Source organism: Artemia sp. Qi Xiang Cuo, chromosome 12, assembly GCF_049724085.1.
Source record: "Artemia sp. Qi Xiang Cuo chromosome 12, ASM4972408v1, whole genome shotgun sequence".
In the NCBI taxonomy this organism is placed as follows: Eukaryota; Metazoa; Arthropoda; class Branchiopoda; order Anostraca; family Artemiidae; genus Artemia; species Artemia sp. Qi Xiang Cuo.
Window position 1 is genome coordinate 45,868,339 of NC_142805.1, and position 15,405 is coordinate 45,883,743.

The window sequence follows — 15,405 nt, forward strand, 5'->3', positions numbered from 1 at the left end:
TCGACCATTAAAAAGGGCATCAGCCCTTTCTATTTTCAATCAAATGAGCCCTTTTCGAAGTTCCTACAACAACTCCTTTGATACAAAGTGCCCAGGTCTAAACAACAACAACAACAACAAAAATAATACATTATATCCACATTGATCTTTACTAAAAAAAATGTCAAGCCTTCCAATTACTTTCAACTATTAAAAAGGGAACTAGGCCTTTCAAATTCCAATCAAATGAGCCTTTTTCGAGTTTCTACAACAACACTTCCTATAAACACCTTATATGGCCCCATGGCATAAATTACAACTCTTACCCTAAAGGCTGTGAGGGTGGTTGTCATCCTCTAAGACCTAATTTCCAGAACTTTCAACTACGTTACACAAAATGACTATCTCAAAATTTTGATTGGATGTGTCTGGGAAAATGGTGGGCATGAGAGGGGCGTTAGTCTTTCTCCAATCACTTTCAACTATTAAAAAAGGCACTAGCCCTTTCAATTTCCAATCAAATGAGCCCTTTTGAAGTTTCTATGACAATGCTTTCAATAAAAACCTTATATGCCCCCAGGGGATAACTTACAACCCTCAACCCGAGGGCTGGGTGGGGGGGTGGTTGTCATCCTCACAGACCTAATTTCCAGAAGTTTCTACTACGTTGAACAAAATGGCTATCTGAAAATTTTGATTGGATGTGTTTGGGGGAATGGTGGGCATGAGAGAGGGGTTAGTTACCATTCAATCACTTTGAACTATTAAAAAGGACACTATCCCTCTAAATTTCCAATTGAATGAGCCCCTATGGAAGTTTTTACAACAACTCTATCATTAAAAACCTTACATGCCCCCAGGGCATAACTTACAACCTTTGCCCTGGGGACTCTTGGGGGTTTGTTATCCTTAAATATATAATTTCCAGAACTTTCGACTACGTGAACAAAATGCCTATCTCTAAACTTTTATTGTCTGCGTTTGAGGACATGCTGGGCGTGAGAGGGGGGTTTATTACTCTCCACTCACTTTCGACTATTAAAAAGGGCAATTTCAATTTCCAATCAAATAAGGGACTAGTTGCCCCCCAATCACTTTCGAATATTAAAAAGGGCACTAGAACTCTCAATTTCCAATCGAAAGAGCCCCTTTTGAAGTTTCTACAACGACCACTTCCATATGAAGTGCCCAGCTCTAAAGAAAAAAATAAACAATAAATAGTACATAGTGCCAACATCGTTCTTATATGCCCTCAGGGCATAACTTAAACCCTTGCCCTGAGGGTTCTGGGGGAGTGTCCTCCTCAAAAACATATTTTCTATCTGAAAAGCAACTACGCTGAACAAAATGGCCATCTCAAAATTTTGATTGGATGTGTTTGGGGGGGGGCTAGTTGCCCTCCAATCACTTTTGACCATTAAAATGGGCACTAGCCCTTTGAATTTCCAATTGAATAAGCCTGTTTTGAAGTTTCTATGACAATGCCTTCTATAAAAAACCTTATATGCCCCCAGACCATAACTTGAAACCCTTGCCCTGAGGGTTGTGAGGGAGTGTCCTCCTCAAAAACATATTTTCTATTGGGAAATCAACTACGCTGAACAAAATGGCTATCTCACAATTTTGATTAGATGTGTTCGGGTAACTAATGGGCGTTGTCGGAGGGGGGGCTAGTTGCCCTCCAATCACTTTTGCCTATTAAAAAGGGCACTAGCCCTTTGAATTTCCAATCAAATTAGCCTCTACAACAAGTTTCTGCAACAACACCTTCAATAAAAACCTTATATGCCCCCAGGGCATAACTTAAAACCTTTGCCCTGAGGGTTGTGTCCTCAAAAACATATTTCCTATCTGGAAATCAACTATGCTGAACAAATTAAGGGTGTTACTTTTTTAATGAACAATGATTGTTCCTTATGCACTAGGATTACTTTAGTCCAGCATTATTCGGGGTAGATGTTTGTAGGGTTTTGTCAATTTGCTAATATGATTAACAATATTTGCATGCCTAAAAGTCAAAGCTGTTACTAAGCCAAAACTAGGAACAGACGGGAAGTTCTATGGCTTATACTTTTCTGGTCCAAACAACAAAAATGATTATATTTATAACCTGATATACTGTCCCTGCATCCAATGGGACACAGTATGGTGTTCAGTGTCCTTTCTTGACAAGATATTTGTATACATTGTAATTATATACTTAATATACATAATAATTATGAAACTTCAGCAAAAATCTGAATCAAATTCCATTTAGACTAATAACACATTGGTGATGTTGTTATCAAAATATATTCATAAGAAGCATATAGACCTAAAATCTAGTGTTCAAGTTGTGAAGTGATATTCTTTTGTTAGCCTACTATAAGGCTTTCTAGCAGAGTCAAAATTTGTAAGGATTGCATATCCTAAATTACAAGTTAATGGGGATTATGAGGTTCCAAATTCTGTTTACCTCAAGATAAAAGGCCTATCATGTAGAATTTGTTTTTAGATAATTTTTGCTCAGGGTTTCTGCCTGGTGAAAAAATAAATCACTAATTTCTTGAAAAAAAGGATCACTCTCAATTTCCAATTGAATGAGCCCCTTTTGAAGTTTTTACAACAACTCTATCATTAGAAACCTTATATACCCCCTGGGCACAACTTACAACCTTTGCCCTGGGGACTCTTGGGGGTTTGTCATCCTTAAATACATAATTTCCAGAACTTTCAACTACATTGAACAAAATGGCTATCTCTAAACTTTGATTCAATGTGTTTAGGGAAATGGAAGGGCGTAAGAGGGGGGGTGAATTACTCTCCACTCACTGTTGACTATTAAAAAGGGCAATTTCAATTTCCAATCAAATGAGACCCTTCTGAAATTTCTACAACATTTTCTATATAAACCTTATATGCCCACAAGGCATAAATTACAACCCTTGCACTGAAAGCTCTGATGGGGTTTTTATCCTAAAAGACCTAATTTCCAGAACTTTCGACTACGTTGAATAAAATGGATATCTCAAAATTTTGATTGGATGTGTTTAGAGAAATGGTGGGCATGAGAGGGGGGTTAGTTGCCCATTTCAATAAAAAACATATATGCCCCCAGGGCATAACTTATCACCCTTGCCCTGAAGACTATGGGGACAGTGTCCTGTTCAAAGGTATAATTTCCTGAGCTTTAAACTTCATGGAACAAAATGGCTATCAAGAAATTTTGATCGGATATGTTTGGGAAAATGGTGGGGGTGTAAGGGGTGTTTGATGCCTTCCAATCGCTTTCGACTATTAAAAAGGGCACTAGCCATTTCAATTTCCAATCGAATGAGTCATTTTTGAAGTTTCTATGACGACACATTCAGTAAATGCCTTATATGCCCCCAGGGCATAACTTACAGCCCTTGCCCTGAGGACTGTGGGGGAGTGTCCTCCTCAAAAACATAATTTCTATCTGGAAATCCAAAACACTGAATAAAATGGCTATCTAAAAATTTTGATTGGATGTGTTTAGGGAAAAGGTGGGGGGCTAGTTGCCCTCAAATCACTTTTGACTATTAAAAAGGGCACTAGACCTTTGAATTTCCAATTAAATTAGCCCTTTTTCAAGTTTCTACGACTAAGATTTCAGTAAAAACTTGCGCACTTCAAAGTCATAAATTAACACCGGAGTCCTAAATACTTCTGGAGAAATGTCAATATTAAAGGTTTAGTGTTCTTAACTTCAACTGCGTGGAGCAAAATGTCCATCCAACTATTTGGATTAATTAGGTTTTGAAACCAGATGGTCGAGGAAGGGGTGTTAGTTGCCTTCCAATTACTTTCGACTATTAAAAAAGGCACAAGCCATTTCATTTTCTAATCAAATGAGCCCTTTTTGAAGTTTCTACAACAACACGTTCTATAAAAACTTTATATGCCCCCAGGGCATAAATTACAACCCTAGCCCTGAGGGCTGTGGGGGAGTGTCCTCCTCAAAAACATTTTTTCTATGTGGAAATCAACTATGCTGAACAAAATGGCTGTCTCAAAATTTTGATTGGATGTGTTTTGGAGAATGATGGGCGTGGGAGGGGGCTAGTTGCCCTCCAATCACTTTTGACTATTAAAAGGGCACTAGCCACTCCCATTTCCAATCAAATGAGCCCTTTTCAAAGTTTCTACAACAACTCCTTTGATATGAAGTGCAAAGGTATAGAGAAACTAAAAACACATTGTGCCCACATTGTTCTTTACTTAGGCAGCACTAGCGCTCTGCCTATGATATCCCTTAAGAAAGGAGCTACCTCATTGCCAGGATAAAAACTTGGTACCAAATCCATTGGTCTACTGTCTTTGCTGAACATATACTTCAGTGCTACCCTAATCTATGCAAATGGATCTATACAAGACAATAAAGCAGGTGCAGCTGCATATATTTTGATGTTAGAAATTTTTTATTTTCTATTCCCAAGGGACTTGTCCTTTGTCTGCTAATAAACAGCTGTTTGTTTGTTTGTAAATAAGGCCTGACTGAATTCATCGTCCTTCTCCTTCTTCCAAATTGGCAGTAAGCAGTAGAGCACAGTTGCCAAACACTAAAGATTGAAAGCACCATTGATACGTTGGCTCGTATGTTTTTCGAATTTTTGGTGGATAATTTGTGCAGAAGGGAGCAATAGCAAACAAACAAGAGGCCGAATTGGTACCAGCAGGATTTTCCTTAAATCCTTAAACTTAAACTGCTAGGAATCCTTATCCTTAAACTGCTGGGAATAGGTGATTTGAGTATTGCACTTCCCACATTCTGTCTACCTCGAAAATTGTCAAGGCAATAAATTTAGCATTCTGAGCATCGACGAGATATAATACTTTCATTTGAGCGCCAGGAGAGGAAAAGCTAGCAGAAGAGGCGAAAGTAACTGTGGCAAGTGCTCTAGTGGTATTTGCCGAGAGTTATTCGTCCAAGAGCAAATCATTTGCAGCAAATTGTGTCAAGTTTATTTCGATTTTTGTCAATAATTTATCCTAAAGTTTGGACTTTACACTAACACTACCTAGCGGCGCTGCATTCTCGTGTTCCTGGTTGCATTCGTTTATCCAAGTTGCGTTCTATTATCTGTTATCTGATTTGCGTTTTACTTGGTGTCGCCTTGATATCAGTGCCTGAAAGTTGCAGAATGCCACCAAAAAGGCTTCGAGAAAGCCCAAAAAAAGGCAAAAACATTTGCGCTGCTTGTGATGAGAGTCTGGATGAAGAACCTAGTGCAATGAACTGTGACATTTGTAAACAATGGCTTTGCATCGATTGCCTTGAAATTAGCAAACCCGAGTATAATTTTCTGACAAAAATGACAAGGAGATTAGGCTGCGAATGGAAGTGTCCTGTTTGTAAAGGTAACGCCCATAGTGGCACTAGTGCAGCTGAAATACAAGCCATAGTTAACAAAACGCTTGAACCACTTGAACCTGCAATAACTGCTGTACAGGACCTATATATTAAAATCAAGAATGCAGTTAAACAGTCATGTAGTAAATTTAAAAAAGAGTTAAAGAAAGACATTGATGCCCAGTTCAAGGATGTTGAGACTCGTATTACTTCGCTTGAGCAAGCCCCCGGGGCTGGTTGTAATCCTGATCTGTTACAAAAGCTAATCAAATCTCAATTAGAATCTCTTAAAGATGAAATGAACCAGCAACTTGAGAGCCACGTGAGAATATTGATTGCTGAAGAAAGAGACAAACAAAGACGCAAATTAAATATCCTAGCATTTGGAGTATTGCCACAACCCAATGATGAGACATTCATTCGTGACTTGACTTCTTATGTAACGAATACGGCCTACAACGGATAGCTGTAAAAATGTTCGTCGCCTCGTCAGTCCCAATAACTCCAGGAATGAAAATGATTTGCATAAGGCAAGCCCCATAATTTTTTTGGTTGATGAATTAAAAATTAAGAAAGTGATCCTGCAAAAGTCATATGAGAGAAAAGGAACTGGCCAAGTTCAATTTAGAAATGATGTTTCAAAAGCCGACTGTATAAAGAGGACAAAGCTATATGAAGTACTTCATGCACAACGAGCTAATGATGAAGAAAACCTAGTCATTCGAGGCAACAGAATTGTTCCAAAAAACGTGCCCACCTCCGCAGCACCAGCTGCAATGGACACGAACTAGATGATTCTCAAAGAAATATAGATAGTAGTGTAAATAGCCCTGTGTCTTCTAATGTTGAAATAAGTACTATTGATGAATCAAGTGAATCTTTTTACAGTGCGAGATCAGTAAGCTGTATTCTTTCCGAGCAGACTGTTTTCATGAGTGATGTTTCAAACCACAGCAGCATAGAGTCTGGGGAATGTAATGATCTGGATAATAGCCCAAATAAAAGTTGCACGCATTGGATGAACAATGGTCTGAAAGTTGTCTTCAGTAACGTAGATTGTTTAACGTCAAAGCTCCATGAGATAAAATATGCTGTTTCGACAGAAAAAGCAGACGTTTACACTTTCTGCGAGATTAAACCTAAATGGACCAACACTCCTCTTGGATATACCCAGATCCAGATACCCGACTATACCTTGGTCACCAACTTATCTAGAGAAGGAGGAAGAGGAATAGCCGTGTACATCCGAAGCTCTCTGAAGGTAGGAAGCATAGATATTAATTCCGATTATGAACCATATATTGAACAAGTGTGGATATCTGTCCTCCTGCCTTGTGGGCCATTTTACATTGGTTGCATGTATAGAAGCCCCAGTTCCCCTAGCCTTGAATCCTCTTTACTTGCTATGAGTACTTCAATTGATATTAAAATGAAGCTACGAGGAAACATAATTATTGTTGGTGATTTCAATCTCCCAAATATTCAATGGGTCAACGGATTCGATTTTTCTGAAAATAGTTTAATAAGACCATTCCTGGAGTGCCTATTTAATCATTCTTTGTACCAGGAAGTTAACTTCCCAACAAGATATAGAAATAGCCAGAACCCTTTGCTACTTGATCTACTACTAGCAAAAAACCAAGAGTCTATAATAAGCATTGAGCCCCTACCACCATTTGGAGCTAGTGACCACATTGTCATAAGTTGCAGTTTTAGACTGTATCCCCAAAGACTAGAATTTACAAAACACGTGTACACTGATTACAGTCTAATTTGCCAGGAACTGACTCAATGTGATTGGTCTTTCATTGAGAATACAGATGTGGAAGAGTCATGGACAACTATGAAAAGAATATTATTGAAGGCTATTGAAAATCACTCTTCTACAAAATGGAAAAGGAAACCAAAAACCCTCCTGTATATTACAAAAGAAATAAAAATGGCTAGGAACAGAAAAAAGAAATACTGGAAGCTGTACACAAAGAATCAAAACCAGGCTGACTATTACACAAAATATAAGCAGGCGCGTAACCAGCTTAGAAGTCTCTCCAGAAATATCACCGAGAAGTATGAGGAATCAGTGGCAGCTGCAACAAAAACTAACCCTAAGAAATTTTGGAGGTATGTGTCATTGGGTAAGCCTGGAAGGCATTCTGTCACTCAACTTGTACAAGATGGCTTAAAAAATCTGCAACACAAGGGAGATAGCTAGTGCATTAAATAAGCGGTTTATTTCTGTATTCACAGTTGCAGATAATGCCCCACTTCCAGACCCTCCACAGTACAAAATTCAAAATACAGAAACATTACACCTGTTCATAAAGGAAGCAGCAGAGATGAAGCCAGCAACTATCAACCAATTAGTCTCACCTTGGGAGTGGGAAAACTTCTTGAAGGCATAGTTAATTCAGCCATTATTGAACACCTAAATGCAAACAAGCTACTATCTCCTAGCCAGCATGGCTTCCGCCCCAGTTGATCAGTTGATACTAACCTCATTGATGCTTATGAGCATGTCACAGAACTTATGGACACGGGATCCCCAGTTGATATGATATTATTAGACTTAGCAAAAGCATTCGATAAAGTATGTCACAGGAAACTAAATTCTAAACTCCATGCAATAGGCCTCCACGATGAAGTCATAAATTGGACGATGCAATTTCTTACCAACAGGAAGCAGGTGGTAAGAGTATTTGGGGATGGTGGATCAATTTTCTTCTCAGAATCAGCAGATGTAGAAAGCGGAGTACCCCAAGGCACGGTTTTGGGCCCAACTCTATTCAACATCTACATTAATGATGCATCTTCAATCATGAAGAATAAGATATGCTTGTATGCTGATGATTCCAAAATAATAGGTCCAATTTGTGACCCCCAAAGTACCAAAGACATCCACGCAGATCTTGATGCACTCTCAATATGGGCAAAAACCTAGCGACTAGAATTTAACATCCAGAAATGCAAGGTCATACACTTTGGAGCAAACAACCCTCTCAGCCAGTATTTTATGGAATCCAATGGTGGTTCTAAACAGCCACTTACAACCAGTCACTGCAAAAAAGATCTGGGAGTTTTGGTTGATAACAAGCTCAAATTCAACTTACACACGCAGTTTGCAGGAACTAAAGCCAACTAAACTCTTGGTATAATAAAGAGAACATTCTGCAGTAGATCTCCAGCAGTGATTACTAAGCTCCTAAACGGCCTGATCCGACCAAAATTAGAATTTGGGATGTCCATTGCCACTCCAGTTAACAAGCTTGACCAATCGATTCTGGAAGCAGTGCAGCAGAGAGCAACGAAATGCATAAGGGGTTTTCAAAATTTGCCATATTCTACCAGACTCCAGAGGCTCAAAATACCATCTCTCACATACCGACGTAAGCGAGGAGATGTATTGATGACATTCAAATTGATCTGCAACCACAATATCATCCCTGACTTATTCCAGTTAGATAGTTTGTCAAGAACAAGAGGGCACCCCCTAAAGCTCTACTGGAAACACGCTAATACCAGGCTGCAAAACAAATTTTTCTCCAACCGTGTGGTTGGCTTATGGAATTCCCTTAGCCAGAATGCAGTCATGTCCCCTAATACTGAAGCCTTCAAGTCAGCTGTTGACAGAGATTGGTGCAGAAAGCCATGGCACACAGTTTGGGATGCGCCCGATGAGCTGAGCCACCATCATCATTGACCGGCGTCTACAGGATTCGTCCTTATCGCTGGCTAGTGCGATTTAAGGTAATTTAAGGTAATATCATGAAAAATGTCCTTTTCCCAACTGTTTTAAAAGATTAATTGAATTACAGGTGATTATGACCTAAAACAAAAAAAAACTCCTACATCTACATTTGAAGGGTAATTTGCTATTTTTCCAACACACTCCTAGACATCAGGGGATAAAATATAGGTGATGATTGAAGTATTATAAAAGGGACTAATTTATCAGACCCTTCCTTCTTGTTTACAGTGTGTTCTGGCAGATTTTCCTCAGTGGATTGACCCCCAAATATGAACAACTGCCATAGCCAGATCATCAACTGTTATATATGCCTGTCTTTAGTGTTTATGGACTTGCCATGTTATGCAGAAAAAGAAGAAAGGTGCTTGAAGAAACCTTCCAGGCCCTTTTTTTGACTGTACATCCATTCACTAAGTTTTATTACTATTGCTCAAGAACTTTCTAAGATAGTAAAAGCCTCCTAAAGCAAAGCTTTTTAAAAATTAGTTTTACAATTAGACTGACAGACTTATATATCAACAAATGAAATAACATCATTTTTATACAATCCTAAAAAGGGCAGTAAATTTGCAGGTGGCACAATAATTTAGCTAGGATGAAAGTGAAAACATCATTTGATGTCTTTTTTATGCTCTTTCCTAATACAATAATTGCTTCTGTTGCAAATTGCATCTTGAGCCCTTAAAGGGGCCCCAAAGGTATTTCATTTTGTAACCACACAAAAAAGTTATCAACACTAGTTAAGTTATTGAAAAGTGGTTAAAACACATATCACTAGTTTATAAACACATTGTTCAAGAGTAATATATTCTGAAAATACTTATTTATAACAATTCAAACCTCATTTATTAGGCAACTCAATTCAAACCATTTTCCTACTGTTTCAAGTTTTTCAAATGCTGACAACAAAAATAGCACTGTATTTTGCAATTTGAAACTTTGCTGTTGACAATTCAGGGTAGGGCCTATATATTTGCAGATTAAGGGGGTGGGGGTGTAAAGTTCAAGCTAAATTTGCAGGATGAAAACTAGGATTAAAGTGAAAACCTCATTTGATTCTTTTTTATGCTCTTTCATAATTCTTATAAAATACCTTCAGGGCCCCTTTAAGGGCTCAAGATGCAATTTGCAACAGAAGTAATTATTGTATAATGAAAGAGCATAAAAAAGGGCATCAAATAACATTTACACTTTCATCCTAGCTAAATTATTGTCCCAACTGCAAATTTACCTAAAGGGATTATCCCAGATTTCCCTCTCAATCACTCAGACTAGGCCTATCTATCTAGACGTTTTCTACAATTATCCATGTCTTGATGTCTATTTCAAAATACTTGATTTTCAATTCTAGTTTTTTTTTCTATCTGATTGCTGTGTTAGTCTACAAGAGAAGTTTACCCTAGTCTACTGTGGGTGGCAGACCCAGTCCTGACATTCCTCAAAGCTACCTAGCTTGGTGACAAGCACTAGACCTACTACACACACAATTTTATCTGTATAAAATGAAAGAAACTCACTTGAAATTCCCGTTTTTGTTTGGACACAAAAAAGCTTGGGCTGAAACTTATTTAGGGTGTCAGTAGTTAACTTAGCAGGTTGAGGCTCCCCTGCAGTCTGCTCAAACTTAGCAGGCGCTCCGAACTGTTTATTCACAGCAGTTACAAGGGTAGTTGTCGTCTTCAAAGACGAGCTAATAGCAGAACTTCTAGAAACTTGACTAAACATGTCTTATACAACAATTTTTTTAGCTTTCGTAAATTTTCTAGGAAGTATACACTGTTGCCGCCGAAAAACCACAGTCAATCGAAATATTCGTTCACTTTTTGCTTTTACGCAGCCTGTAAAAACGGGTTTTGTGTTTTCGCTACCTGAAATTTTTTTTTCCATGTAAACAAGGTGATAATTAATTAGAATTTTTTTAAGAGACCTAATTTTCATTATTATTATTTTTCTTTTCATTCGATTTCTTTCAACTTTTTATAAAATTGATATTTTTGTAACATTTTCAGAACATTAGTTGGAGATGATTAATGCATTGTGTTTTGTTCTTACCAAAGTGCAAATAAATGATTCTGTAGCCTTCAGATGGATGCGAAGATGTGTTACATCCCTGGTCTGATCACTGATTATTCTACTTTTTCCATTTAAGGATATCAAGCGTCATAGTTGTGACAATTTAAAAATTTTACGTATTACAATACACTTTTATAATATATTAAAATTACTAGTTATTTTTTAATAGTATTTGAAGCAATAATATTCATAATAGCATCTAAACCCAAGATTCCCAATGTAACATACAATTGCTTTCGCATTACATTGGCATACGATATCAGTTGTAATATTATTAAAATTAAATATCAATGGCGTGGCGTATCTGCTGTAATGACAATCACACAATAAACATAATTCTAATAGGAGGTAAGTGTTTGATGGATTGACAGCAAATTATCAAAATTTCACTTCAGTTTTATTGGGAATAACCGCAAGTTCCCCTTTTCTGTGATATTTAATCTGTTTTTTTGTTAAAAGTTTTGTAACAAAATTGAAACCTTTTTTGACAAGATATGACAAAACAAACAACATCAAAGGCTTTATCACAATCGCCCATCATTCAGGATGTTTTTTTTTTAATTTCCGCCAGCAGCCAAAATAATTTATACCCTCTTAAAAATGTCTAATTAAGCTCCTCATTAGTATTAAGGTTGAGTAGCTACTCTTGTTGTTTCACATTCTTGACTTCCCTTTCAACAAATGAATTTATGATCCATTGTAACATTCCCATTGCAGAATATCTTCAAATCTGATTTTGAAGTCATCATGCGGGCGATTAAAAGTTAAACGTATGTTTTAATACCTTCATCAATGTACTCTACCTGTGATAAGTTTAAAAATGCGGGCTGTGTTTTGCATCATAAATTTCAATTTTCCAAGAAGAGCTTAAAACACAACCTTTGTTAGGCGTTTTTAATTGAATTTGCCCCATTGTAATTTTAAGTTAATTTTATTAAATTTTTTAGACAAATCTCTCAGATCTGGAATGTGTTTTTAAATTGATCAGTTTTAATTTTTAATCTGGATTTTTACTTTCCAAAAACTCGAATAAAGAATCGAAAATTGAGCCCCAAACACCTTTCGCCAATCAGCATAATTCAGTCGGAAAGGGTATTTGTTGGAGTGTTTTTTTCATTTTCATCCAACCATTGTAAGAATAAACTTTCATTCAATGCCTCGCTTCTAATTTCGTAGACTACATTAATCAGAAGTTAAGTCGACTGGTACAATCTATCTTTCAAGTTTTTCACCTCTAGGTAACTAGGTGCTGTTGGTGGATGAAACAGTGCATTAATATTACCGTTTTTATGAGTAACAGTCACTGAGCCTCTTAAAATAATATTTGTCTGTATTGGTTGGTGAAACCAAGCCAAAAATGTAGTTCTTCACTATTTAAGCCAGATAAATTTTCGCTGGCCCCCATTTACGAACTGTGAAACCCTAATTTCCGGTTACTTCAACATAGGCCACTGTCGAGTCTTCCGTGAAGCCCTGGGTGTCTTTGGGAATCACCGCTCTAGAGCCTTAATTTTGGGGCAAAAAACTCTTTCGCTAAATGACCCCATATTCATATCCATCTTATTAGCAAAAAGATACATGATAACATTGCAATGACGTCATACTTTGTATAAAAGGTGTTGTATACAAACAAAAAATTCATACATTTAGTACATCATACGTAAAAAATAAAAATCAGTATAAGATATGCCTAGAGGACGGTTCGATAAAAGATACCAAGTTATTGGTGATTCAAGCTTCTTACGCGTGAATACACCTAAAATTTGAAAGTCACGAGAGGAGCGTCAAGGTTTTAGAAACGCCTAGGTGAGGCATGGCCCAAAATCGGTTGGGAGCCCTAACTTAAACTGACATTATCGCCATATTCCATAAAATATCCTTCAGACTCACCCATCAGTCCCCTCTCCCCTTTTCCCTGTCTTCTTTACAAAACCCGCTTCCACCTCTATACAAACGAACATTATCTTGGTCGTAAATTAAGGGTGTTACTTTTTTAATGAACAATGATTGTTCTTTATGCACTAGGATTACTTTAGTCCGGCATTATTCGGGGTAGATGTTTGCAGGGTTTTGTCAATTTGCTAATATGATTAACAATATTTGCATGCCTAAAAGTCAAAGCTGTTACTAAGCCAAAACTAGGAACAGACGGGAAGGGAAATAGAGAAATTTACAAAAAAAATTAAGAAGCCGCTGTTCTATGGCTTATACTTTTCTGGTCCAAACAACAAAAATGATTATATTTATAACCTGATATACTGTCCATGCATCCAATGGGACACAGTATGGTGTTCAGTGTCCTTTTTTGACAAGATATTTTTATACATCGTAATTATATACTTAATATACATAGTAATTATGAAACTTCAGCGAAAATCTGAATCAAATTCTATTTAGACTAATTACACATTGGTGATGTTCTTATCAAAATATATTCATAAGAAGCATATAGGCCTAAAATCTAGCGTTCAAGTTGTGAAGTGATATTTTTTTGTTAGCCTACTATAAGGCTTTCTAGCAGAGTCAAAATTCGTAAGGATTACATAGCCTAAATTACGAGTTAATGGGGATTATGAGGCTCAAAATTATGTTTACCTCAAGATAAAAAGCCTATCATGTAGAATTTGTTCATAGATAATTATTGCTCAGGGTTTCCGCCCGGTGAAAAAATAAATCACTAATTTCTTGAAAAAAATGATCACTAAATCAGCAAAAAGGTCACTAAATTCTTGAGAGTTTAAGAGAGAGAAATGGGCTTAATTTATCTCGCAAATGGAAAAGAAGTATGGTTTCAGAAACGACTAGATTCTTGATAAAAAAAATACTAAATTAGTAACAAAATCACTAAAATGATAATTAGCATTTCGATAGACAACGTGCTTTGGCAGTTTGTTTGGTCAAAATGATTAACTTGTTTTTCTTATTATATCAACGTAGGGCACTGATGGGGAGGTGATGCAATTATCCTCCTAAATTATGAAAAAAAAATATTTTTATTTTGGTAAAGAATGCCATTTATATAAAAAAACTTTTTTGTACCCTTTTAAAAAAGGATAAAAGCAAATCTCCCCCCCCCCCGCGCGCAATTTACTGACCCTTACACAAAACTCACCCTGTCTGCATAGACACTAAATTTTAATTGTACAGTAGTCATGTAAAATATTCCTTTTTCATAACAGGGCAATACTCCTCCTCGAACCGAAATCACTTACACCTTAAGATATTTGAAAAATAATTACTTGATAGCGAAAGCAAAAATAAATTTAAAATAAAAATTCGGGTGTAAAATTGACCCTCTTTCTTTTAATACTCAAATTCAACTGAATAAAATGAATAAGTTCAAATAAAATTATTCATCAAAAGAAAATCTTATCAAATAGTCCGTTATGACGAACTGCAAGCAAGGGGCAACTTGGGCATAACTCAAGTAGAATGGGCAAGGGACACCTTTTTTTTAATTTTATAAAATTACATTTATTGATATGTAAATACGTAACAGCTATCATGAAGAGGGGTGGGGGATTCATTGTGTGGGCGGTTTGGGGGCATATGTCTAAAGGAGCAGATTTTAATACCTAAACTGCTAACTCTCAATGAACTTCCAGACAAATATAGAAAGAGTATGGGGGAGTAGAGACTATTTAAAATATTTCTCTATGTAACATAAAATATCATATTCCCACGCCTACCGACACAGGGGTGGTAAAGGCAAGGCGGGCCGGGAGCACAACCAGAAAATTTATTTTGGAAGGGGAAGGGGGTGGTCGACAACACTAGAAACATTGTTTTCAGAAATGTTAAATAGTAGTATTTGTTTCTGTCTACAAAAAATATTTCCATGTATTGAAATAAATGTAAATAATGTATCTATTGTTCAGAAGACCCAATTTTAAAGGCTATGATGGCTTCAGTTTCATAGAAGATCAGAAAGCGCTTAGAATTTCAAACCATACGAACAATAATACCCTTCTTTGTCCACCCCAAAGTCGGCAGCAGAAATATTAAGAAGGAATTATTGAACAAAAATATTATTCACTGCAATTTTAAACAGTATATTCAAGTTTTGTCCACAATTTAAATTGTAATCCAACATTTTAATTCTTAAACAGAAAAACTTGAAAAATAGGTCGGTACTAATTAATTTACAATTATTGACATGTACATTTTAACAGCAATAAAACAGGCGTTTAAAGATGTTTTGGCTAGACCTGTGCATGATTTTGTGAAAAATCAGAAATTAAATTTTGAGAACTAG

At 36.7% G+C, this 15,405-nt stretch overlaps 1 protein-coding gene across 1 annotated transcript in view; it reads right to left on the bottom strand.

Moving 5' to 3' along the window:
• RFeSP (Rieske iron-sulfur protein) overlaps positions 1-10,849 on the bottom strand; it is a 23,358-nt gene extending 12,509 nt beyond the window's left edge. The window contains exon 1 of the mRNA XM_089097846.1: positions 10,595-10,849. Within this exon, the coding sequence (XP_088953972.1) occupies positions 10,595-10,802 (208 nt within the window). The 5' untranslated portion in view covers positions 10,803-10,849. The remainder of the gene's footprint in view (positions 1-10,594) is intronic.
• Positions 10,850-15,405: the final 4,556 nt, after the last annotated feature.